Below are 27,359 nucleotides of genomic sequence, written 5' to 3' on the forward strand. Positions count from 1 at the left end.
ACTTCATTGTCCAGAAAGTGGGAGAAGCAACAAGAGGAACAGCCATTTTAGATCTGGTCCTAACCAATGTTGATGACCTGGTTAGTGGGGTAGAAGTGGAAGGATCATTAGGCGCGAGTGATCATGCTCTTCTGAAGTTTACTATACAGCGGAAAGGAGCAGCCAAGCATACTAGGAATCAATTTCTTGACTTTAAGAAAGCCGGCTTCAAAAAACTTAGGAAAGTGCTGGGTGAGATCCCATGGACAGCAATACTAAAAGGAAAGGGAGTTCCTGATGGCTGGGAATTTGTTAAGAGGGAGATAGTAAAAGCATAACGTCAGGCAATACCAATGAGACGGAAACATGGAAGGTGCCTAAAGAAGCCAGGGTGGCTATCTAAATAACTTTTAACTGAGTTAAGATTAAAAAAGGATGTGTACAAAAAATGGAAAAGGGGGGAAACCACCAAAGAGGAATTCAAACAAATAGCCAGCACGTGTAGACACAAAGTCAGAAAAGCTAAAGCACAGAATGAACTCAGGCTTGCTAGAGAGGTTAACAGCAACAAAAAAGGCTTTTATGGGTATGTCCGTAGCAAAAGGAAGAACAAAGAAACAGTGCGGTCACTCAGAGGAGAAGATGGTGAAATGCAAACAGGGGACACAGAAAGGGCTGAACTCCTCAATGCCTTCTTTGCCTCAGTCTTCTCCAATAAAGAAAACAATGCCCAACCTGAAGAATTTGGAGCAAATGATTCAGCAGAGGAAACACAGCCCAGAATAACTAAGGAGATAGTACAAGAATACTTGGCTAGTTTAGATGTATTCAAGTCTCCAGGGCCATATGAACTGCATCCAAGAGTATTAAAAGAACTGGCAGATGTGATCTCAGAACCACTGGCAGTCATCTTTGAGAATTCCTGGAGAACAGGCGAAGTCCCGGCAGACTGGAGGAGGGCAAATGTTGTCCCTATTTTCAAAAAGGGGAAAAGAGAGGACCCAAATAATTATCACCCAGTCAGTCTGACATCAATACCAGGGAAGATTCTGGAGCAGATCATTAAGCAAACAGTCTGTGAGCACCTAGAAAGGAATGCTGGGATCACCAATAGTCAGGATGGATTTCTGAAAAATAAGTCATGTCAGACTAACCTGATCTCGTTTTTTGACAGAATTACAAGCCTGGTAGATGAAGGGAACGCAGTGGATGTAGCCTACCTTGATTTCAGCAAGGCATTCGACAAGGTGCCCCATGATATCCTTGTAAAGAAGCTGGTAAAATGCGGTCTTGACTATGCTACCACTCAGTGGATTTGTAACTGGCTGACTGACCGAACCCAAAGGGTGCTCATCAATGGTTCCTCTTTATCCTGGAGAAGAGTGACTAGTGGGGTGCCACAGGGTTCTGTCTTGGGCCCGGTCTTATTCAACATCTTTATCAACGACTTGGGTGATGGCCTCAAGGGTATCCTGATCAAATTTGCAGATGACACCAAACTGGGAGGGGTGGCTAACACCCCAGAGGACAGGCTCACACTTCAAAATGACCTTGACAGATTAGAGAACTGGGCCAAAACAAACAAGATGAACTTTAACAGGGAGAAATGTAAAGTATTGCACTTGGACAAAAAAAATGAGAGGCACAAATACAAGATGGGTGACACCTGGCTTGAGAACAGTACATGTGAAAAGGATCTAGGAGTCTTGGTTGACCACAAACTTGACATGAGCCAACAGCGTGACGCAGCAGCTAAAAAAGCCAATGCAATTCTGGGTTGCATCAATAGGAGTATAGCATCTAGATCAAGGGAAGTATTAGTGCCACTGTATTCTGCTCTGGTCAGACCTCACCTGGAGTACTGTGTCCAGTTCTGGGCACCACAGTTCAAGAGGGACACTGACAAACTGGAACGTGTCCAGAGGAGGGCAACCAAAATGGTGAAAGGCCTGGAAACGATGCCTTATGAGGAACGGCTAAGGGAGCTGGGCATGTTTAGCCTGGAGAAGAGGAAGTTAAGGGGTGACATGATAGCCATGTTCAAATATATAAAAGGATGTCACATAGAGGAGGGAGAAAGGTTGTTTTCTGCTGCTCCAGAGAAGCGGACACGGAGCAATGGATCCAAACTACAAGAAAGAAGATTCCACCTAAACATGAGGAAGAACTTCCTGACAGTAAGAGCTGTTCGACAGTGGAATTTGCTGCCAAGGAGTGTGGTGGAGTCTCCTCCTTTGGAGGTCTTTAAGCAGAGGCTTGACAACCATATGTCAGGAGTGCTCTGATGGTGTTTCGTGCCTGGCAGGGGGTTGGACTCGATGGCCCTTGTGGTCTATTCCAACTCTATGATTCTATGTTCATTTTCCACCTCTCCATTTTGATTCTCTGGCCCCATATCTGCACAAACTTATTAGCCCAGAAATATAACAGTGGAGGGTTCCCTAATGCGTCAGCTCAACTTGAAAACAGAACCGGGTACTTCAGAGGCAGGAGAAGTTGAGAACAATATCCAGGCTGCAGTGCCAAGGCATAAGGCAGACCGGCCGTTTCTGTGTTGAGTTTCACCAATCGCCGTGCTGTGCTCTAAGAAACGCCAGCCAGAACGCTCATAATTTTTCTGCCCCTCTCCCGATTCACTCACAGAGATGTTTCCAATTACGAAGCTTTAAAGCAAGAGGTTCAAACGTGAAAGATGATCAGAAACTATATTTATCCGTCACGGTCGCGGTCAGCTCTTTAGAGTGTGACTGGCTCTATGAGAAACAGCCCCACCTAAGAGTTAACCAAATTCCTCTCTCTGATTCCACATTTTGAGATGTCTTTCTTTCCGTCATCTCTCAAATCCTCCCTTACTCTACCAGAATTCACCACCCTATTAAAGCACAATGTTTTAACGCACAAAAGTTATAACCGAGTGCTCTTTAACGCGTTTCGCTGATGAAAACAGTTGCCCGTTTAGAAGCTCCTTTCACAGAATGCTTGAGAGTGTTAAATGCCACCATTTGTAGTATGCTGTTCTGCACAAACGTTTTTTGTTTCTCCAGACCAGGACATGGTATATCGTATGTTTGTCCATGTGGCACACAAACACACAATTTAGGGAGGAATTCAACACAGAGCTAGAACATTTCTGCCTACCTGATTGAATGATCTGCCCTTTCTTCCCCCCACCCACACACACACCTGAGCTGATTTTTTGGGGGTCAGAACAGCCAGAAACCCATACCTTCAAACATTTCTCCAATGAAAATAGGGACGTCCCATTCCATAATGATATTTTACCGTTTATACCCCCCACACCTTACTGGGTTGCCCCAGCCACTTCCAACATATATAAAACAATAATAAAACATTAAAAGAAAACCTTCTCTATACAGGATTGCCTTCAGATTGTGGGAATGTTCAGGGATGCAGGAGAGGATATATTGATTATAGCCTTTCCCACTTGTGTTAACAAGTTCACAATTTAGCAGAGTAACATTCCCCCTTTTAAACTTGCAGCGGATGTGTTTGCTCAGGCTCGCCAAAGCCTCTATAATAACTGTCCTGGTATTTTCCCCTTATTCCCTCATAAAAGATAAGACACGACACAGTCTTCTATAAAAGTATAAAAAGGTTTACTCACATACCATTCTGTTCACAATAGGATCCCAGAAGGCAGACTTAGCTTAGAAAAGTAACATACACCTGGAAACTCTCTCATAAGGAGACAGCCCCTTTGTCCTCTCTTGCCAAGGGAGCATCTTTGGCTAAGCAGATGTTGCTTCTTTGATGCATGTAGTCAAAAGGGAGAGAGGTGTCTGCCCTGCCCTGTGCTTTTGTCATTACCTGCACAGGTGAGGCCACACCCACCTCTAGTCACATGCAGAGGAAGTCTGTCCCAGCCCAGAAGGAAACAGGAAGTTTACCTGCTGGCTCAAACATTCCTCTCTATGTGCAAACATGTTCACTCTAGGAATGTTGTACTTGACTGCTCTTGTGTTTCATATCCCACACAAATGGCTCGGGGGGTCGGTTAAGTCCACACCCTCCAACATTTTTCCAATGAAAATAGGGGCATCTTAAGGAAAAGTGGGACATTAGGGGGATCAAATCATAAACCGGGATGGCTTCTCTAAATCAGGGACGTCCCTGGAAAGTAGGGACACTTGGAGGGTCTGGTTAAACACAGAAGGGGAGAGGGATCTTGGGTTCAAGTTCTGCCTGTGGATTTCCTATTGGGGCATCTGGCTGGCGACTGTGAGAACAGGATTCTGGATTAGATGGGCCACTGGCCGGATCCTGCAGGCTCCTCTTATGTTCTTACGCCAATTTTGGAAGGTGGAGAGGGCAGGTCCATAGCTATATGGAGGCTAGCCACACATCCCCCCCGGGGCAAGCCTCCAGAGGGGCGCCATTGAAGTTCCCAGTCTGTGTGTGTGTACGCAAATGTGCATTGGGTGTGTGTGCCAAACTGAGTCTTTGACCCAGGTGAAATAAAGTCTCGCCTCAGATGGGACACTGTTGACATCAACCCAGGTCTCTACAGATGCATGCGAGCCCACGAGTGCCCCATTGGTGACCTTGACCCACTTCCCAGCACTCATGCCCCAAATGTGGAACCTTCCCCCCCCCCCCGAGGTTCACTCCTCACCCCATACCAAATGCTGATAAAAATGGAGAAGTTTTGCGTGTTTAGACATTTAAACCTCCCTCTTAAATAAATTCAGACAAGACTCAATTTTGGTTTCTGGCAGAATTCAGGCCACAACTTTATTGATTACAGCAAGTGACTGGTTGCATAGGATCCGGTTCGACTAGCTCTCTGCCTTGCAGGAAGCGCTGACCCAGGGCACCAGCATAGGTCAGCCAAGGATGAACACCCGGATAAGCGGAAAGCTGGGAACAGGCTCACTCTGCCACCCAAATGTCCCCCTGGACTCAGGCACGGGCACAACCCCCTCACAGGGGTTGACCAAACCATTCTGTCTTTAATGGAATAGCCTTCACATAGAGATAGCGAGAGCGTTCTCCCATCCCTATCACCTGAACCAGAGCCTATCCGCAACCTTACAAGTTGTGATGATTTGCTACGCCGCAGGTGAAATGGCAACAGCCAATCAGCCAAGTGGGGGAAATTCCTGCCGTGCCCCTGTCCCGACAGACAACACAAGACGGCATAGCAAGGTCAAGCGCAAAGCCCTAAAAGTAGGGAGAGGTGGGCAGGTCAGTGGCGTAGCGTGGGGGGTGCAGGGGGGCCGGCCGCACCGGGCGCAACATCTGGGGGGGGCGCTCGCACTCGCAGCTCTCTGCCCCTACCTGGCTCACTCACTCTCTCTCACTGCAGTGCTGGCTGTGCGAATCCGATCCGAGCCGCTGGGTCGCCGCCCACTGTGGAGGGGGTGGGTGCCAGGCGTGCGGTGCGGAGAGAGAGCGAGGGACTATCTGGGGGAGGGACAGTGCAGCGGCCGCCCAGCACAGCGCTGAGCGCGGGAGAGAACCACACCAGACCAGACCAGGCAGCAGCAAGAAGCAGCTGGCAGCGGCGGCAGGTTAGGGGTTAGGGGGCGCAAATTACTTGCCTTGCCCCGGGTTAGGGGGCGCAAATTACTTGCCTTGCCCCAGGTTAGGGGGCGCAAATTGCTTGCCTTGCCCCGGGTTAGGGGGTGCAAATTACTTGCCTTGCGCCGGGTTAGGGGGCGCAAATTACTTGCCTTGCGCCGGGTTAGGGGGCGCAAATTACTTGCCTTGCCCCGGCTGCTGACAACCCACGCTACGCCGCTGGGGCAGGTGTTCCGGATGCATGCACTGAAAGAGGAAGCTCTGGGTCACGTGCATGGGCATAAATAGGTCCCTCGAAACCATTTGGACTGCGTCCCATTGGCCTGATTGAACCCTGCATCAAGGGACCTACCAATCGGGTGTTGTGGCTATCCAAACGTACCCACCCACAACACAGGGTTAGGTTGCCAGGTCTCACCGCAACACGTGCCCTCTTTAAGGGAGGACCCGATTTGTCTAGCTTTCGAGGCAGCTTTCTGATAAATGTCTACCTGACTGAACCTAATTTTTAATCAGCTCCTCCTGTCATTTTATTTTATTGGCTTAAATAGTCACATTATCATGTTCTTACGCTGTAAACAGCTCTGTAAAATTAGTATTGGAAAACGGTATTAAAAATACTACTTCTTGTTGTTGTTATCCTGGCTCCCCTCCTGACAGGGACTCAAGGAGGCTTACAGATAAATTAGAAACAGCTAAACAGTTAAAACAGTTTTTTAAAAAAAGCACAAAAGGATAGGCTCAGGCTACATCCCGTCAGCAGCTTTGTGGGCATCAAAGTCCCCTTCCCATCCTTACATGCGCTTCCAGAACATTCTGGAGTGTTTCCTTTCCCCTTGCTTTTCAGTCAGATCTGGCAGTCTTGGCCGTCCCATTTGCCAAACCAAACTTTCAAAGTTCAGAGCCGGAGAAGGCTTTGAAGGGGTGGGTGGTGACTAATGGCTAAGCCCATTGCTGAGGTAAAAGCCTCACATGGCGCGGGTTCAAACTCCTCAGGGGCAGCTCCGAATAAGGGTTCCCCTGATCAAAGCGTCTGGTTCCAAGCCCACCTCTAATCCAGGTCTTTAAGAGAGTCGGCGAAGTAGCCATTTGCCGGTGGCAGGGAATAAATCACACCCATAAAACGTGTCCATTAGCGACCAAAGGGTATTCACCTCAGGGTCTCAAGATGGCACATGAGAAACCGAGGCGAGGCGCAAGTGTCATTTTAGCGCAGCTAGAGGTGGACCTCCCTTTCGAGCCGTGGCCGTCACTGAACTGCTGAGAGGGTCATTCTCCAGCTGTGAGCCGTAAAAGACTTTTTATGAGCAAAAGGAGAACGGTTTACGGCCACGCCAGCTAGATGATAAAAGCTGCACGGGAAGTAGCTCTTTGTGTTTCAGCCTGACCTGGCTGGGTGGCTGGGATAGAATCCTTCCCAAAATGTCCGCTTCCCTTCCGTTTACCCCTCAGATTTCCAGCTGCAACATGGAGACAAAACACCGTCTTCTTGGCCGCAACATGGTCAACTGTGGGCCTTTTGTGCTCCATGAAGTGAGTTTTTACCTGTCTCTCTAGCAACCCTTCCCAATTTTTTTATTATTTTCTAGGCATTCCGCCTCCACTTTCACTCAAAAGCAGTGCAGCTTTTAAGAGTAATGTATGAGTGAATGAGGGACGCGGGTGGCACTGTGGGTTAAACCACAGAGCCTAGGAGTTGCTGATCAGAAGGTCGGCAGTTCGAATCCCCACGACGGGGTGAGCTGCTGTTACTCGGTCCCTGCTCCTGCCCACCTAGCAGTTTGAAAGCACGTCAAAGTGCAAGTAGATAAATAGGTACCGCTCTGGCGGGAAGGTAAACGGCGTTTCCATGCATTGCTCTGGTTCGCCAGAAGCGGCTTAGTCATGCTGGCCACATGACCCGGAAGCTGTACGCCGGCTCCCTCGGCCAATAAAGCAACATGAGTGCCGCAACCCCAGATGCGGTCATGACTGGACCTAATGGTCAGGGGTCCCTTTACCTTTTGAGTGAATGACTGAATCTCCAGACATTTGTGTGGGTTAGCAGTGAAAAGTCCGGTGCCAGGAAATCCAGTGTTCAAACAACAACAACAACAACAATTTATTACTTATACCCCGCCCATCTGGCTGGGTTTCCCCAGCCACTCTCGGTGGCTTCCAACAGGAGATTAAAAACACATTAAAGCATCAGACATTAAAAACTTCCCTAAACAGGGTTGCCTTCAGATGTCTTCTAAAAGTCAGACAGTTGCTTATTTCCTTGACATCTGATGGGAGGGTGTTCCACAGGGCGGGTGCCACTACTGAGAAGGCCCTCTGCCTGGTTCCCTGTAACTCAGCTTCTCTCAGGGAGGGAACCGCCAGAAGGCCCTCAGAGCTGGATCTCAGTGTCCGGGCAGAACGATGGGGGTGGAGATGCTCCTTCAGGTATATGGGGCTGAGGCTGTATAGGGCTTGTTGTGGAATCTCACAACAACCATCAGTCCACCGAAAGGGGCTTTTTTCTGGTGCAGGTGATGATTCCATGGCCCTGTTAATGTATGCATTTCCTTATTAACTACATTTTTATCCCACCTGTTTCTCCAAGGAGCTCAAGGTGACATACATGGTTCTGCCCCACCTCAGCTAATCCCCACAACAAACTTGTGAGGTTGTTAGGCTGAGAGGTGATGACTGGCCCTACGTCACCCAGAGAACCTCATGGCCAAATGGGGATTTGAACCCTGACCTCCGAAGGTCACTATATATAATCACTATACCTTGCCTCAGGCAGCAAAATTTCTTGGGCTGACACCGGCTGTTACCTATAACCTATAATCATCTGTAAGACCATCCCATATCATTGGGCATAGTGTCACAATGTGGGGATGTTGCTAGCGCTGTGGTCTAAACCACTGAGCCTCTTTGTCTGTGGACAAATAACAACAACAACAATAATAAAATTTTATTTATACCCCGCCCTCCCCGGTTCAAAACCGGACTCAGGGCGGCTAACAACAAATTTAAAACACTTAATTATAATGGCAGCATAAAATACAGTATAAAAACATGAATAACAATAAAATTCAAAAATAAAAAATCAATTAGATAATCCCCAGGGCTAGCTGGCTGAATTGGTCCTACTTGGGCCAGCGAGGAGGCCAGGGGAGAATTAGCTGTGGGGTCTCAGAGCGGGTGATCTTCATAAAAGGGAAGGGAAGAGAAGGGAAATAAAAGATCAGGCTGAATTAAAATTAAAGGTCAGGCGGAATAGCTCTGTCTTACAGGCCTGGTGGAAGGGAGTTAAATCCTGAAGGGCCCTAGTCTCATGGGACAGAGCATTCCACCAGGTCGGAGCCATCACTGAGAAGGCCCTGGCCCTGGTGGAGGATAGTCTGACTTCCTTATGGCCTAGGACCTCTAAACTATGGTTATTCATAGACCTTAAAGTCCTCTGTGGGGCAGACCAGGAGAGGCGGTCCCGTAGATATGAGGGCAAGCTCCCTCGGCCTGAAAAGATGAGAGCTCACCCTATAATCAAATTGGACTTAACTGTCCAGGGGTGCCTCCCCTTTACCTTAGTGTCACAACATCACTGGGAAAGTCATGGGGGTCACCTCTGTTGATAGGATTAAATAGCGGGAATGAGACTTGAGGACGTTGACGGCAAATCAATCAAAGATCTGTGCCCAGTGGGGACGTGAAATCTGTGGCAACGGGGAGCTGCTTACAGACACAGAATGAGACGGTTCACTTCAGTCCAGCCTGACGGCTGCACAAACTACTTAGGATGTTTTCAGATAGGGATTAGGGGAACGGGGAAGAGTGCTGCAAGCTGGGAACTGGTTTCCGTCAACCGCGAGATGCTGTGCGCTTGGTTATGAAATTCATTAAAGCCGGATCGAATGGGGACATCTGTCAGGGTTCTAGGAGCGCCAAGTCTCCTTCTCTGGGACCTTTGAGGATTGCCAAAATTGCTAATGGTGACGGCCGGGTGTGTTTCTTTCTTCGCCTTCCCAGAGCCTTGTTCAAGACTCCCTCGGTTCTAGCCCTGAACCAAACGCAGCACTGCAAGCAGCTGGAAGGGCTGGTTGTTTCGCAAGTCCAGCTGTGTCGGAGCAACCTGGAGCTGATGCAAACCATCATCCAGGCCGCGCGGGAGGTGATCAAGACGTGCCGCAAGACGTTCTCCGACATGCGGTGGAATTGCTCCTCCATTGAGCTGGCGCCCAACTACCTCCTGGATTTGGAGAGAGGTAAGGTGGTGCTGTGAGAGCCTAGGACTTGCCGATCAGAAGGTTGGAGGTTCAAATCCCTGCGACGGGGTGAGCTTCCATTGCTTGGTCCCTGCTCCTGCCAACCTAGCAGTTCGAAAGCATGTCAAGGTGCAAGTAGATAAATAGGTACTGCTCTGGCGGGAAGGTAAACAGTGTTTCCGTGCGCTGCTCTGGTTCACCAGAAGCGGCTTAGTCATGCTGGCCACATGACCTGGAAGCTGTACACCGGCTCCCTTGGCCAATAAAGCGAGATGAGCGCCGCAACCCCAGAGTTGGCCATGACTGGACCTAATGGTCAGGGGTCCCTTTACCTTTGAAAGGGTGTTATTTGCATAACACACATTTAGTGCCTCAGTTCTGCAGACTGGCTGTAGCTCAGCGGCAGAGAACCTGGTTTGCATGCAAAACCACCCTTCTTCAGTCCCTGGAGCTTACAGGTGGGGCTGGGAATGATCAGTGCAGGCAGCACTGAGTCAGTGGTCCGGCTCATTATAAGGCAGCACCCTATGTTCTGAGAGTCTTACCCCTCTCTCCCTGACCTAGCCATTGTGGTCCACATGACGGTCACCTCCAGACTTGATTATTGTAACTCGCTCTACCTGGGGCTGCCCTTGAGGCTGACCCAGAAACTCCAGCGGGTGCAGAATGCCATGGCAAGACTCCTCACGAGGTCCTTGCCACGGGATCACATTCACCCTGTCCTATACCAACTGCACTGGCTCCCGGTGGAGTATAGGATCAGGTTTAAGGTGCTGGTTTTAACCTTTAAAGCCCTATACAGCCTAGGACCCTCGTACCTACGGGATGGCCTCTCCTGGTATGTCCCACGGAGGACCTTACGGTCAGCAAATAACAACACCCTGGAGGTCCCAGGCCACAGGGAGGTTAGGCTGGCCTCAACCAGAGCCAGGGCTTTTTCGGCCGTGGCCCCGATCTGGTGGAACGCTCTGTCACAAGAGACTAGGGCGATGAGGGACTTGACATCTTTCCGCAGGGCCTGTAAGACAGAGCTGTTCTACCAGGCCTTTGGCCAAGGCATAGTCTGACCCCCTCCTTTGGTAATCCTCATAGAGCTCTAGCCCATTGGTTGCCATTAATTTGATTCTGAATTGATTTTAGAATGAATTGATTTTAGAAGGTATTTCAATGAATTGATTGTGATTTTATGTAAACTGTGTTACTTTTACTGTTGTTCGCCGCTCTGAGCCTGGTTTCGGCTGGGGAGGGCGGGATGTAAGAAAATTATTATTATTATTATTATTATTATTATTATTATTATTATTATTATTATTAATATATTTGATATGTAGGGCCACCCCAAGGCATTTTGTTGAACACAGACTGGATGTATCTCTATGGGTATCCCATCTGCTTTGTATGCAGAAGGTGTCTGATTTAATCCTCGGCATCTACAGGTAGGGTTTGGCATGTCCCCTGCCTCAAACTTTGGAGAGCAATGGCCTAACTCATTATAAAGCAGTTCCCTATGTTCTTAAATGGCAAGTTGATGCCTTCCCCCCCATGTATGGGAACAGACTGGACTGACAGTTGAATCTTACTTCCACACTGGCAACAGAATACAGTCCCCAAGGGCACCTGAGGACAGCTGGCTGGTTTAGTGGGTATGTAACAGGCCCACGGCAAGGGACCCGGGTGGCGCTGTGGGTTAAACCACAGAGCCTAGGACTTGCCGATCAGAAGGTCTGCGGTTCGAATCCCCGCGACGGGGTGAGCTCCCGTTGCTCGGTCCCTGCTCCTGTCAACCTAGCAGTTCGAAAGCACCTCAAAGTGCAAGTAGATAAATAGGTACCGCTCCGGCGGGAAGGTAAACGGCGTTTCCATGCGCTGCTCTGGTTCGCCAGAAGCGGCTTAGTCATGCTGGCCACATGACCCGGAAGCTGTACACCGGCTCCCTCGGCCAATAAAGCCAGATGAGCGCCGCAACCCCAGAGTTGGCCACGACTGGACCTAATGGTCAGGGGTCCCTTTACCTTTTAGTACTTGCTAGATGAGAAGTGATGACCTTTAGAGGTTGACAGCCTGATTATCACGAGAGCTTCCGACATTTCCTATTCATTGAGCCATGTTTCCCTCTCCCGTTTTGTTTTCTACCCGATTGAAAATCCAGTGGAAATGTATTCCTATCGACCTTTCTGTCTCCGCAGGCACGAGGGAGTCGGCCTTTGTGTACGCCCTCTCCGCCGCAGCCATCAGCCACACCATCGCCAGAGCCTGCACCACCGGGGACCTCCCTGGCTGCTCCTGTGGTCCCATCCCAGGTGAGACACCTGGACCTGGGTATCGCTGGGGAGGATGTGCTGACAACCTCAACTATGGTCTTGTCATGGGGTCCAAATTTTCAGATGCTCCCATGAAGATGAAAAAATCAGGATCACAAGCCAATAAGCTGATGCATCTGCACAACAGTGAAGTAGGGAGACAGGTAACCAATTCTGAAAAGAGATGTTCTCATTATGCAATCGCCGTCTGGGGTTGACAAAAGGGTTGGAAGCCGGTACCGGTTCAACCAGCAGTTGGGCTGAACCTGTGTACAAAGGGAGAACTTTTGGCTGGGCCATCACCCTGCCGAGAAGCGAATGGAGGTGGACTCCTCAGCTGGCAGACTGTGGGCACCATTGAGGGAAGCTGGGCAGGAGAGCTACTGCACCAGTATGTTTTCTCCTGCGGTCACTCGTGGCATAGTTCCAGGAGGGAGATATTGGCCTGTTCTCTGGCTTCCACCAAGAAGGCCCTCTCCCCAAATCCTTACCCTGCACACCTGTGGTTGAGCACAGGCACCAGGTTCAATCCTTGCCATCTTCAGGGTCCCTGTTTGAGACCCTGGAGAGTCAGTGCTAGTCAGTTTGATGGTCTCATTGAGTCCCAAACCTTTGGCGTTTCTGGGAGAGTCCATCCATTCTCTGCTCTGTGCCCATTAATGTTTCAGTTAAAGGTAAAGGTAAAGGGACCCCTGACCATTAGGTCCAGTCGTGACCAACTCTGGGGTTGCAGCGCTCATCTTGCTTTATTGGCCGAGGGAGCCGGCGTACAGCTTCCGAGTCATGTGGCCAGCATGACTAAGCCACTTCTGGCGAACCAGAGCAGCACACGGAAACGCCATTTACCTTCCCGCCGGAGTGGTACCTATTTATCTACTTGCACTTTGACGTGCTTTTGAACTGCTAGGTTGGCAGAAGCAGGGACCGAGCAACGGGAGCTCACCCCGTCACGGGGATTCGAACCGCCAACCTTCTGATTGGCAAGTCCTAGGCTCTGTGGTTTAACCCACAGTGCCACCCGCGTCCCTTTTAATGTTTCAATTATTCCCTTGGATATCCATGTTATGGCTTGCCATTCATTCTTTTTTCCAGTTTCCACTAAGCGTTCTCTTTTGGTCTGGCTCCCACTGCCCTTGCTCAGCAAGCAAAAATGCCTGGCTGAGTTTGCCTACCCTAACCCAAATCAATAGGTCTTTCACTCCTGAATGGATATGTTTAGGCTTGCAGCTTACAAACAGAGGCTGCGTAGCGCTTGCTTGCTAAGCTAACTATCCTTCTGCAACCAGCTGGTGTGGTTGGCTGCTCACTTTCAGAGGCGGCTGCATGGACAAAAGCAGGTGGAGAAGTGAATCTAAAAGTAGATTTCTGCAAATGAATTCTAAAAGTGCAGAAGCCCATTCAAAACTGCAACCAAACTTTCCAGGGATTTTGCCCATTGGTTGAGTGGGACGTGGTCTAAACCACTGAGCCTCTTGGGCTTGCCGATCAGAAGGTTGGCGGTTCGAATCTCGGTGGTGCTCTGTCCCAGCTCCTGCCAACCCAGCAGTTTGAAAGCACACCAGTGCAAGTAGATAAATAAGTACCGCTGCGGTGGGAAGGAAAATGGCATTTCCGTGCGCTCTGGTTTCCATCACGATGTTCCGTTGCACTAGAAGCAGTTTAGTCATGCTGGCCACATGACCCGGAAAGCTGTCTGTGGACAAACAGAGATGAGCGCCTCACCCCATAGTTGCCTTTGACTGGATTTAACCATCCAGGGTTTACCTTTACATTTTACCTGAGTGGGCATGTCAACTCCTTACTGAGGCCATCCTCACTGTGGCATGATATGAAGCAACCTCTTTGGCTGGTAGATTCCAGATGGAGTGACTTTTCATGCCTCTGAATTCCATTTCTGTATATTATTATTATTATTATTATTATTATTATTATTATTATTATTATAAAAGAAAGAAATAGCTCCAGTTGTAAATGGGTTTGTTTGAGCCACATCCTCCACCACGACTCAGAGATGTGTTTCTGTGTACGCCTTCTCACGAGGAGCAAAAGCAGGGTGAATTGTTTCATGGTGTAACAGAATAGCATAAGCAAAAATGGTGGGTCCTTGCCCCTGTGAGCTTACAATCTAAATTGCGGCAGTGGGGCAAGATGGCAGAGGGCGGAGCGGGGCAGGGAGGTCGAGTCAAGGGGCAAAGAGAGAGAAACAGGGGCGGAATTGAAATGCTTCCCCAGACCTATGTAAATCACCATATTTTTCGCTCTATAAGACGCACCAGACCATAAGACGCACCTAGTTTTTGGAGGAGGAAAACAAGAAAAAAAATATTCTGAATCCCAGAAGTCAGAACAGCAAGAGGGATCGCTGCACAGCGAAAGCAGCGATCCCTCTTGCTGTTCTGGCTTCTGGGATAGCTGCGCAGCCTGCATTCGTGTCATAAGACGCACACACATTTCCCCTTACTTTTTAGGAGGGAAAAAGTGAGTCTTATAGAGCAAAAAAATACAAATGAGTTTCATTCACGTGCCCAAGACACACAGCCTTGATTGTAACACAGTGAGGACACTTACTCCTTTCAGCCTTTCCCTGGGAGGGGCGGCAACAGTTGGGGGATGATAGTGAGCATTTGAGCAAAAGGGAAAAGTCACTTCAAAATCCCTGTTCTGCTCTTTCTACAGGCCCTGAAAGCTTCTCTGGAGATGAAATGCAAATGCCACGGAGTATCTGGGTCCTGTTCGATCAAGACCTGCTGGAGGGGGCTTCAGGAACTGAGGGACATTGCCCTGGATTTAAAAAACAAATACCTTTCAGCTACAAAGGTGGTGCATCGGCCTATGGGCACCCGCAAACATCTAGTCCCCAAGGATCTTGACATCCGCCCGGTAAAGGAGACGGAGCTGGTTTATTTGCAAAGCTCGCCTGATTTCTGCATGAAGAACGAGAAAGTGGGATCGCACGGGACTCAGGACAGGTAAATGCTCTCTAGGTAGAACCTGTTCTTCATCCTCCTCTCGCTTAGTAGTTCCCTCCAAATCAGCACCACTAAGCCAAAGTCGTTAGCAATCTTCTTTCTGCAGTAAATACTCAGGAAACAAGACTTGGCGCCAGTGTCCAGAAAACCCTGCAGGCCAGTGGTTGATTCAAGGGTCTGTGTTTTGCAAATCCATTGGGCTTCAGAGTAGGGACTCAGTGGAGTCTGACTCATTCAGAAATGTATTCCTAAAAGGCCCAGGAGTAGAGCACATCCTTAGAATCTACAGTTTCCAGGTGGAAGAAGATTGGAGGAAATTTAAAGATTATTTACAGAAATATTGCAAAATTAAGGAATGTTAGAATGATGTTGGATTGAAGTTAAGTGGTTTCTAGCTGTAATGGTTTAAAAGAATATGGGAAAATTGGATTTTTAATAGGTAAAAATTTAATGTTATAATATATTAAGATTAAAGATCAGGATTATAAGGAGGGAAAGGAATTGCTGAACTGATAAATTGAACTGGAATACAAAAAAGGGAGGTATGAGGAGGTCCGGGAAACAAGTAAATGAAAGATAAGTGATGTAAAGATGGAATTATTTTTAACTGTTTTTTATTTCCTATTTTTTCTTTTTTATTATGTAATACTCTGAAAACTTTAATAAATATTTATATATATAAAAAAATAGAATCTACAGTTTGCAGGTGGCATCCAGTCCCCAAGTGTTTCTTAAAAAAAAGTTTTAGTCTTCTTAAAATAACAATAATAACATATTTTCTGCTTGTTCTTCATCCATGGGGTTCTTGTTAGTGGTTTGGGGTATGCTTGCGTGTCCAAAACAGCTATAGTCCCCCAAGCAAGGAACCTCTTCTTACCTCTAGAAAGGACACTTCCTTCCGTTGTGCCTTTGGAAGAAAGTCTTGGAGGTCGGGGAAGGAGGGCTCCTTTCTGTTTGCCAAGACTTTCATGCAATGGCTTTTAAAAGTATGAAGAGGTCTTCCCTTCTCCTGCTTTCCCCATCCAATTGCAGCACTGTGATGGGGAGAACTCCCTCTCACTTATCTGCTGATTGGCAGAAGTGTGGGGGATCTGAACAGATGTGAGTGAGCGTGGGCACCTGCCTGTCCAAACGTGTGGGCGTGGAGTGTCTGGTCAGAAGTCCAGAAGAACACAAGGAGAGTTGTGCCCCAGGTACCCGCAGGTTTCAGCACCTGCTGCCCAGTGGTTTCAGCACCGCGGATAGTTCCCAGTGATCCACGTTGCTCCGACAAAGGCTGGAGGTCAGCTGAGGCCCTTATGAGACCCTTCTTCCTAAGCTCCACCCTATTACCCGAAATATTAGGGCTTTTAAGAACCAACCTTCTGGCCTACATGCAGTCACTTCTTTGACTTACTGTGGTCTCCCACTTGCTATGCTGCCTGAGCTATTGGTCAGGTGTGGAACAGGTAACACTGACTCTGTCTCCTCCTCCTCTGAGCTCAAGGCCATGATACCTGAGATCCTAGGAGCCACTGCCAGTCAGAGTAGACCATGCTTGGCTAGTTGAATAAATAGTATGACATTGTGTAAGGTGGTTTCCTATTTTTCCATGCTGAATCAGGCTCTGTGGCCGAGACTGAGGTGACACCTTACAGTTTAAAGCACTGCTATACCATTTTTACAGTCATGGCTTCCCCCAAAGAATCCTGGGAACTGTATCTAGATAGACTTATGCTAAGCTAGACAAGCCAAGGATCTGGCTCTATCTAAGGCTGTTTCCACCATCTCCATGTTACTGCCCTCATTCCTCAGCTGTACAGTCTTGTCTTGGTATCCTCTTTTCCATCTGGAAGATCCATTGCCAGACAAATGACCCGTGTCCGTGGCAAAACAAAAGGGCTTGTGTCTGGGGATTGGAGAACCCAAAAGTTAGCCCTCCAACTGGCCTGGAGATGACCCAATACTGTTGACATCCAAAGTGCTTTGGATTTGTACAGGGAGGTTATCCAAGATCCCTCGGCACACGTTTATTTGTTTTTAAAGCCGTATCCTGGTTGAATTCCCACTCAAAGCATTGAATTTCTGCCTTTCAGAATTGTCCAGTTGGACACAACCAGATTTTTAATAATCATCTGCTTTCCCCCCTTCCTTCCCTCCTCGTTCTTGCCGTCTTGAATTGCTGCCTTCAGTCAGCTAGGCAATATTTCTGTGCTCAGTTAAACAGTGGCTGCTCTTTGCTCTGAAAATCTTTGCTTGACATATTCCTTTAATTTTTGGGGAGTTACTGTTCTGTTGATGATGATGATGATAATTTATTATTTATACCCAGTCCATCTGACTGGGTTTCCCCAGCCACTCTGGGAGGCTCCCAACAGAATATTAAAAACACAATAAACCATCAAACGTTGGAAACTTCCCTAAACAGGTCTGCCTTCAGATGTCTTCTAAAAGTCTGGTAGTTGTTTATTTCCTTGACATCTGATGGGAGGGAGGGCGCCAACACCAAGAAGGCCCTCTGCCTGGTTTCCTGTAACCTCACTTCTCACAGTGAGGGAACTGCCAGAAGGACCTCGGAGCTGGACCTCAGTGTCCGGGCAGAACAATGGGGTCTCGGCGGCTGCTCCCAGTCACCAGTCTAGCTGCCACATTCTGGATTAGTTGCAGTTTCTGGGTCCCCTTCAAAGGTAGCCCCACATAGAGTGCATTGCAGTAGTCCAGGCAGGAGATAACTAGAGCATGCACCACTCTGGCAAGACAGTCCGTGGGCAGGTAGGGTCTCATCCTGCGTGCCAGGTGGAGTTGGTAGACAGCTGCCCGGGATACAGAATTGACCTGTGCCTCCATGGACAGCTGTGAGTCCAAAATGACTCCCAGGCCGTGCACCTGGTCCTTCAGGGGCACAGTTACCCCATTCAGGACCAGGGAGTCCTCCACACCAGCCCGCCCCCTGTCCCCCCAAAACAGTACTTCTGTCTTGTCAGGATTCAACCTCAATCCCTTAGCCGCCATCAGTCTGTGGGCAGGTAGGGTCCCAGCCTGCGTACCAGGTGATGACCTATGCCCAACTCTAGTCCTGACAAACTGGGGCTGTAGCTCAGTGCGAGAGCATCTGCGCTGCATGCAGAAGATCCCCGGATCAATCTCCACTGGCACCTCCAGGCTTGGAATGTCCCCAGTCTGAAACCCCGGAGAGCCTCTGCCAGTCAGTGTAGGCAAGCCTGAGCTCAATGGACCAAAGGTCTCGCTCCATTTAAGGCAGGTTCCTATGGTCTTATAAGGGAGCAGAGACTTTTCATGCAGGAGCCAAAGGCGTTATGGAATCTCTGTGTGGGGGTGTGTGTGAAAATATATAAAATATAGTTCACACTTCCCACACATAAAGAAGTGTAATGTTCATATGGACCTCTTCCAAATAGCTTTATAAGGCCCCAGGGGCATCTATAATATTATGCGCTGTTTGAGCTTCCACGTTTGGAAGATCCCACCGCTGCTGCCTTTTAAAACCGATCCGTTGGGCCGAAAGCGCTTTCTCAGAAGGTGTGCATCCTTCTGGCTGCCCGCTGGCCTCCCCAGCAATAATGCGTTCCCATTTCATCCATTCACACTCGCTCGCTCTGTACTGGCAGAGGAAGAAGAAAAGACACTTTCCCTTTCAAGTTGGAGCAGGGATCAGCAAACCAAAGGTGTCGGAAAGGCGACGTCGCCAGGACAAGCCTCTCTTCCCCCCTCCTTCCCGCTTCCCCCTCCTCTGAGAACATTAGTGGACTAACTGGAGTTATTAATGGATTTATGTACTCAAGAACGGACTTCAGGCGGTGCTGCTATGAACTGGATTCTCTTAGCTGCATCTGGGGTGTGGGTTGTGCAACAGAAGTCTTATCGACGACTATTATTTGTGGTCTAATGGAACCTCCAGGCTCAGGGGTAGTCTACCACCATATCAACTGCTGGAGGAGGATGCTATCCGCAGCCTCCTTTCCCTGTCCCTGGATTCCCAAGCATGTTGCTCCATCTCAGAGAAAAGGATCCATGGGAAGTGACTGCCTGGGAGGAGCAGCGAGTGCGGAAAGGGTTAAGCCAGCGAGGGGGGTGGCACTGTGGTGTAAACCACTGAGCCTCTTGGTTTTGCCGATCAGAAGGTCGGCGGTTCAAATCCCCGTGATGGGATGAGCTCTAATTGTTCTGTTCCAGCTCCTGCCAACCTAGCAGTTTGAAAGCACACCGGTGGAAGTAGATAAATAGGTACCTCTGCGGCGGGAAGGTAAATGGCATTTCCGTGCACTCTGGCACTCGTCACAGTCCTTCATGTGCCAGTAGTGGTTTAGTCCTGCTGGCCACATGACCCGGAAAGCTGTCTATGGACAAATGCCGGCTCCCTCGGTGTGCTGGTCCCGTGGGTTACCCAAGAGACGAGGTCCAAGTCTGGTCCGTGGTCAAAGGTGCAACGTGGAAGCAGTCCGTAGTAGCTGAAGCTGGGTGCAGGGCAGGGAGTCGGGTGAAGTCAGGAACAGGCTTGCAAGCAGGGAGCCAGGGCGGGTCAGGAGCTCAAGCAGGTAAGTAGGACAGAGTTCAGGCAGGAACTAGCAACCAACAATGTTGCACCCACAACTTGGGACCGGGGCTGGCCAGCTTTTATCTGCCCCGAGGCAAAGGGCGGCCCCGATCCTCAGGTGACTCGCCTCTCCTGGCCTGGAGGCGAGCACTCCTCCTGCGGGAACTTAGTTCCCTCCACCTCTCTGCCCTGAGCCTCTGCAGCTCAGGAGAGGCTGGAGGGTTACCGGACCCAGAGGCAACCTCAGCTTCCTCTGACGGGGCTGAGAGTGGAGCACCTGCAGGCAATGGGTCCTCCATCCCCTCAGGAGCCAGAGCAGACTCAGCTGGTGCCTGCACCTGAGGACCCAGCACAGGTGAGGACCCTTCAGGCTCAGGCCCCAGCCCCATCTCAGCTGGTCCTGGAGGCGGGGAATCCTGTGCAGGCTGGGATCCCTCAGGTTCAGCCTCCGAGTCCGAATCCCAGGCCATCACACTCGGCCTGAAAGCGAGATAAGCACCGCAACCCCATAGTTGCCTTTGACTGGACGTAACCATGCAGGGGTCCTTTACCTTTTACCTTTTTTACCGAAGCCAGGGGTGAGGAACCTTTCTTAGTGTAAAAGCTGCATTGCCTTCTGGGAGCCATGTGCCAGTGGCAAAAGTGGGCGGAGCCATGAATGTAAATGTTACCTCTGTCCAATAAGATTGATCTTTCTGCCCTCCAGCAAGATAAGCAAGCAGAGTTCAGCAAACCAGGCAAACATACTTAAGGAGGAGTCAAAGCAGAGGCACGAGAGGATGTGGCTTGGGGAGAGTCTGGAGGGCCAGAGAGAGAAGACTGAAGGGCCGCATTGAGCCTGTTTTTCCCCATCTCTGTCCTAACGGTAGGGAAGCACTGCAATACTTAATGGAACTTGGAGCTGTGGGTCTAGCATACAATGTTTTCTGACTACAATTGTCCACAATTCCTGCTTGTATGAAACCTACAAGTACAAAAGCAGAGCGGCACACAAGAAGCTCATAAACTGCTCACCAGTTCACACATTAGACTTTGAGCCAGCCGCCACACATTCAGAAGCCTCTGGGTGACTGTAGTGGCATCAGAATGGGGAGTTACAGGCACCCACACAGAGCCCACTCACTCACTCATTCAAACTAGCAGATAAAAGGTAAAGGTAAAGGGACCCCTGACAGTTAGGTCCAGTCACTGATGACACTGGGGTTGCAGTGCTCACCTCGCTTTACTGGCCGAGGGAGCTTCTGAACCAGAGCAGTGCATGGAAATGCCATTTACCTTCCCGCTGGAGCGGTACCTATTTATTTATTTGCACTTTGACGTGCTTTTGAGCTGCTAGGTTGGCAGGAGCAGGGACTGAGCAACGGGAGCTCACCCCGTCGCGGGGATTTGAACTGCCAACCTTCTGATCGGAAAGTCCTAGGCTCTGTGGTTTAGACCACAGCGCCAAACACTGCAAGCAGGAGTTGTGATACTGAAAGGGTGGACCACCTGGAGCTCTAAATTCTGACAGATGATTCTACAGTCACCTAGAGGTTTCTGAGCTCGTCCTCCTCCTCCTCCTCCTCCTCCTCCTCCTTCTTCTTCTTCCGCAATCCCTCATAGCCAAGTAAGATTGTCTTCCATGAACATGGTTTTAACAGTGAGTCCGTAAGTGACTGTGGAGGCCAGTTCTGGATCCACACGTCCTTCCACAGTGGGGACGTTGGTTTCTGGGCGGGAGTTGATCACGGTGAGGGTTTGCCAAGCGTGCCTTCCTCTTAGCATGTTTCTCCCTTGCGTCCCGAGTTCGAGTGTCTTCAAAGCCCATGACACCTTTGGTAAAGGCTGTTCTCCAACTGGAGCGTTCGCAGGCCAGTGTTTCCCATTTGTCAGTGTTTATCCTACATTTTTAAAGATTTGCCTTGAGACAGTTTTTAAACCTCTTTTGTTGACCACTGGCATTACGCTTTCCATTTTTAAGTTCGGAATAGAGTAGTTGCTTTGGAAGACGACAATCAGGCATCTGTACAGCATGGCCAGTCCAACGAAGTTGATGTTGTAGAATCATTGCTTCAACACTGGTCATGTTTGCTTCTTCCAGTACACTGGTATTAGTTCGCCCGTCTTCCGATTTGAAAACTTCTCTGAATTTCTCTGTGACTTCCCCTTTTATAGCCAGGAAACCCCTGGAGGTTGGAAGTTGATTGCCCAAACTGAGATCTCTACATAAGACATATCCAAGAGAATGGTTGCTGTAGCGTAGCGGTGTAATATCTGCTTTGTACACAGGAGGTGCCCAGTTCAGTCCTCAGATGGGGCTTGGGATATCCCTTGCCTGAAATCCTGGAAAGCTGCTGCCAGCCTGTGTGGCCAGTACTGAGCCAGATGGACTCAGTTTAAGGCAGCTATCTGTGCAGAACAAGGCAACCCACTGCTTGCTTGCATCTAGTTATATGTTTTGTAATATTGCAAGTAGCCAGTAGTAGTTGATTCTATCGTTGCTTCTGTCCCTTTATCAAAAGCCCCTTTAGAAAAGAAACAAAAATGTATGAAGGCATAAAAGATAACTTTGTTTTCTCCAGAACCGTGTTATGAGTTCCATATCTGGGATGGACTTTCCAGGAATGCATAATGCAAACCTTATTGTCTGGAGCAACTCAGATGCTTAACATGCTCAGAAAGAGCTGATAAGCTATCTGTCCAATGCTTTTATTAGCAGATTCAAGCTTTCCTTCCCTCACTCATGGAAATAGGAACCCACATATCCAATATCTGGTGTGCCCGGCTGTTTGCGGTTTGCAGAATTGGTGGCTTTGTACTTCTGGAAGCGATGCTCAACAAATAAGCACCTGTGGTCTGTCCCGTACAGAAGTGTAGGGCTTCCAGACTATCGCTGTTTTCGGGTGGGATTCCATCACATCCGGATAGATTGCCCTGTTGTATTTCATAGGGTGGTCTTGTGGAACAAACCTGCTCCCCCCCCCCAAAAAAAAAGTGTGCTGGAAATGCATTGGGGAGTGTGGGATCGCACTTATTTTGATGCAACATCATCTAGTGTCCCTCCAAACACATCAGAACAAATAGGCATCATCATCTAAACTCCCTGCCCAGGGCTGGATTAAGGCCTTGAGAGGCCCCAAGCGGTGCAAAGATTCTGGTGCCCTCCATGTAATTTGAAATAAATTTATGAAGTAAAATAAAGCATTACTAAAAATGGGGGAAGAGTGTGTAGTGAAGCCTCAGGAAGTCCAACAAACTCTCTGCCTTACTTGAATTTCATAGGAATTATTTAGATGGAAGGTCCCCTGAGCAGTGCCGGATTTACGTATAAGCTAAACATGCTATAGCTTAGGGCCCCACTCTCTTGGGGCCCCCAAAAAAATTTAAAGGGGAAAGAACTGGATGTACATTTCCGAAATATAAGATAAAAAACAAATGAAATAAAACCTACATCCAGCAACAGTGTTTTGTGTTGTGTAGGCTCCTATGATGTAAGTCATGGGCCCCGCCTGCTAGCCTGCTCCCTAAAATATCACTGGTTTGCTCCTTTCTATATCTAGGGTGCCTACATTCTGCATGGACGGGTTGCATGGCAACATGTGCAAATGGCTTTAGATACCTATTAGGTCCATAAATTGTTGTTGTTGTTTAGTTGTGTCCGACTCTCCATGACCCCATGGACCAGAGCACGCCAGGCATGCCTGTCTTCCACGGCCTCCCACAGTTTGGTCAGAATCATGTTGGTCGCTTTGAGAACACTGTCCAACCATCTCATCCTCTGCTGTCCCCTTCTCCTTGTGCCCTCCATCTTTCCCAACATCAGGGTCTTTTCCAGGGAGTCTTCTCTTCTCATGAGGTGGCCAAAGTTTTGGAGCCTCGGCTTCAGGACCTGTCCTTCCAGTGAGGACTCAGGGCTGATTTCCTTCAGAATGGATGCGTTTGATCTTCTTGCAGTCCATGGGACTCTCAAGAATCTCCTCCAGCACCAGAATTCAAAAGCATCAATTCTTCGGTGATCAGCCTTCTTTATGCTCCAGCTCTCACCATATAGCATATACCGTATTTTTCACCCCATAAGACGCACTTTTTCCCCTCCAAAAATGAAGGGGAAATCGGGGTGCGTCTTATGGGGCGAATGCCTGCAAGCCTCGCGCGCCCGGCAGGAGGTCCGACCGGGTGCGCGAGGCTTGGGGCGGCAGCCTGTCGCCCGAAGCACGGGGAGCCCTCTGGAGGGCTCCCCCTGCTTCGGGCGAGTGTCTGCAAGCCTCGCGCACCCGGCAGGAGGTCCCACCGGGTGCGCGAGGCTTGGGGCGGCAGCGGACTGCTTGCGCGCACCTAGAAGCTTGGGGCCAGCTGAGCTCAGCCCGCCCCAAGCTTCTCGGTGCGCGCAAGCAGTCCGCTGCCGCCCCAAGCCTCCCGCACCCGGCAGGAGGTCCCGCTGGGTGCGCGAGGCTTGGGGCGGCAGCGGACTGCTTGCGCGCACCTAGAAGCTTGGGGCCAGCTGAGCTCAGCCCGCCCCAAGCTTCTCGGTGCGCGCAAGCAGTCCGCTGCCGCCCCAAGCCTCCCGCACCCGGCAGGAGGTCCCGCTGGGTGCGCGAGGCTTGGGGCGGCAGCGGACTGCTTGCGCGCACCTAGAAGCTTGGGGCGGGCTGAGCTCAGCTGGCCCCAAGCTTCTAGGTGCGCGCAAGCAGTCCGCTGCCGCCCCAAACCTCGCGCACCCGGCGGGACCTCCTGCCGGGTGCGGGAGGCTTGGGGCGGCAGCGGACTGCTTGCCGGCATGCAGAAGCTTGGGGCGTGCTGAGCTCAGCATGCCCCAAGCTTCTAGGTGCGCGCAAGCAGTCCGCTGCCGCCCCAAGCCTTGCGCACCCATCGGGACCTCCTGCCGGGTGCGGGAGGCTTGGGGCGGCAGCGGACTGCTTGCCGGCATGCAGAAGCTTGGGGCGTGCTGAGCTCAGCACGCCCCAAGCTTCTAGGTGCGCGCAAGCAGTCCGCTGCCGCCCCAAGCCTCGCGCACCCGGCGGGACCTCCTGCCGGGTGCGGGAGGCTTGGGGCGGCAGCGGACTGCTTGCCGGCATGCAGAAGCTTGGGGCGTGCTGAGCTCAGCACGCCCCAAGCTTCTAGGTGCGCGCAAGTAGTCCGCTGCTGCCCCAAGCCTTGCGCACCCGGCGGGACCTCCTGCCGGGTGCGGGAGGCTTGGGGCGGCAGCGGACTGCTTGCCGGCATGCAGAAGCTTGGGGCGTGCTGAGCTCAGCACGCCCCAAGCTTCTAGGTGCGCGCAAGCAGTCCGCTGCCGCCCCAAGCCTTGCGCACCCAGCGGGACCTCCTGCCGGGTGCGGGAGGCTTGGGGCGGCAGCAGACTGCTTGCCGGCACGCAGAAGCTTGGGGCGCGCTGACCTCAGCTTGCCCCAAGCTTCTGGATTAGCGCAGCGCACCTGGGGGGGAAATAAATTTTTTTTCCTTTATTTCCCCCCCTAAAATCTAGGTGCGTCTTATGGGCCGGTGCGTCTTATGGGGCGAAAAATACGGTATTCAGCACAAAACTCAGCGACAATTTGTTGCTGACAAAGGACAGCTGGACATATAAAGGGCCCCATTACTTTCAGTAGCTTAGGGCCTCATCAAACCTAAATCCAGGCCTGACCCCGAGAGGCATCTAGTCCCCTGCAATGCAGGAATATGTAGGTGGCTTGTATGGGGATAAAATCCACAACCTAGAAGTTATCAGCACCATGCTATAATCAGCTGAGCTAATTTGTGGGATTTTAACCAGCATACCAGGCACTCCTGTCTTCCACTGCCTCCCGCAGTTTGGCAGGCGTCAATCGCATGTCGCTGAAGCTACATGAGCTGAACGTGCACCAGATGTGATCATGCTGTAAAAAAAAGGTAAAGGGACCCCTGACGGTAAGGTCCACTCGTGACCGACTCTGGGGTTGTGGCGCTCATCTCGCTTTATTGGCCGAGGGAGCCGGCATACAGCTTCCGGGTCATGTGGCATTACTAAGCCACTTCTGGCGAACCAGAGCAGTGCATGGAAACACCATTTACCATTTACCTTCCCCCCAGAGTGGTACCTGTTTATCTACTTGCACTTCGTGCTTTCGAACTGCTAGGTTGGCAGGAGCAGGGACTGAGCAACGGGAGCTCACCCCGTCGCAGGGATTCGAACCACCGACCTTCTGATCGGCAAGTCCTAGGCTCTGTGGTTTAACCCACAGTGCCACCCGCGTCCCTGTGATCACGCTATAATAGATAGCAAATAAATAACCCACCTTTACGTGCTACAAGTTCCAAGGTCAGTCCCTTGCACCTGTGTTTCAAAGGAGAGTTGCTGGCAAGGCAAGGCTATCTGAAACAATGTTCTGACTCGGTACCTTCATGTGATTTAGAAACCCAAGATCTCTGCTGAATCCATTGTTTCCCCCAATGGTCTTGTAAAGGGGAACTGTAAAGAAGGAGGGACTCGAGGGTGGGAGAAGATGAACGTGTGGAAAAAGAAGCAGAAGCGAAGGTGGGAAACTTCTCTCCCGTTAATTGTGTTTTGATCACTTAACAGGATGATGGGGATAATTAGGGAGAATGTTCCATTGTCTATGACGTTATGCATACAGTTGCATCATGCGCCGCAGGGAACAATTTCACGCCAGCAGGTGGATGTATTGGTTAACTGGAGAGGATGTGTCCATTTTGACCTAACAATCACCCCCCCCCCCAATTAGCATCCTTCCCCTTCGGGTGTATTCCTGGGGGGAATCAAATGACTGAAACAGGTCTATGCAAAACGTTCACCCCACCCACCCAAATGAGGGCACGGTGGTGCTTAGAAAGCTTTAAGTGGAAACCTGGGACTCGTTCTTAGTTATCCTGGGGCCATGTTGGAAAAAGAAAGCCTGTTTTCGTTTATGCTCTTTTTCCTTCCTCTTTTTCAACAACAACAAAAAAGTTGAAACTGGAAGCGGTCCTGAACCAAAGTCCTGAAATCTAAACACACCCAAGCTTTAGGGAACATTCGTAGCTTGAATCTGGAGTTGGCGTTCCTTCTAATGTGCCCTGCCCTACTGGATTCTCCCAGAACCCTCCCAGATTCCGCAAGCAGCCAGGTTGCACAAGGCCTAGATGGGAACCAATAGCTTTAAACTGCACAGAATTGGTGCGCAACTTTGCATCTTGAGAATTACGTTTCCAATGGGCCAGTGCTGTTGCGTAGATAGCTGTCCCCTCATGATTATCTCTGCTGTGGTTTTGCTAAGCAAAAGAAATACAACCTGGAGAGGAAGATAAATCTTGACAGGAACCGGTTTGCGAAACAGCTCCGCCGATTTATGAGCGCCAGTAACAAGCATGTGGTGAACCGGGGAGAAAAGATGGTTTCTATTCAGCTTTGGGGATGGAACCTCCTTGTAAGGAAAACCCTGTTTAACCTTATCTTTTAAACGAGGCCCTTCGAGTTTCCTAACACCAGCCTCCCACCTTCTTCCTAAAACACTCACCAACAGTTTTGAAATAAGCGGTAAATGATACCAGACTAGGATGCAGTTAATGGAAAGGGAATAGGGGAAAGAGTAAAAGGCAAAGCAGGAATATCTCTGCCTTTCACTGGAAAGAGTGAAACAACTTAGGTTTCCAAAAAATAAATCAATCAGTTGATTCAATTCTCTATGAAATGAGCAATTATACTTGGAAAGTGAAATGGCTCTCTTTCCCTCATCCCTTTTAGATTAGTGAGCTCTGGTTTGGTTTGTGGAACAGCTATGAGGAAGCGCCAAAGCCAGGGATGTAAGGAGGTAGTGATTTTCATATTGCCCTATGTTCATTGCAATCT

The 27,359-nt window shown here is 49.8% G+C and overlaps 1 protein-coding gene and 2 long non-coding RNA genes across 3 annotated transcripts in view; all 3 read left to right on the forward strand.

The window, feature by feature from the left end:
• The window catches only part of WNT11 (Wnt family member 11), a 70,400-nt gene that overhangs the window by 37,041 nt on the left and 6,000 nt on the right, over positions 1-27,359 (forward strand). Inside the window, exons 4-6 of the mRNA XM_081197443.1 lie at positions 9,520-9,755; positions 11,942-12,219; positions 14,732-15,024. Of these exons, the coding sequence (XP_081053569.1) occupies positions 9,520-9,755; positions 11,942-12,219; positions 14,732-15,024 (807 nt within the window). The remainder of the gene's footprint in view (positions 1-9,519; positions 9,756-11,941; positions 12,220-14,731; positions 15,025-27,359) is intronic.
• Positions 5,135-6,235, forward strand: LOC308589756. Its single transcript, XR_014009472.1, has 2 exons — positions 5,135-5,184; positions 5,749-6,235. It is a non-coding gene; the product is annotated as an uncharacterized lncRNA (long non-coding RNA).
• On the forward strand, positions 17,633-22,997 carry LOC308588865. Its single transcript, XR_014008946.1, has 2 exons — positions 17,633-17,775; positions 18,030-22,997. It is a non-coding gene; the product is annotated as an uncharacterized lncRNA (long non-coding RNA).

This window comes from Podarcis bocagei, assembly GCF_964188305.1.
Source record: "Podarcis bocagei genome assembly, chromosome: 6".
NCBI lineage: Eukaryota > Metazoa > Chordata > Lepidosauria > Squamata > Lacertidae > Podarcis > Podarcis bocagei.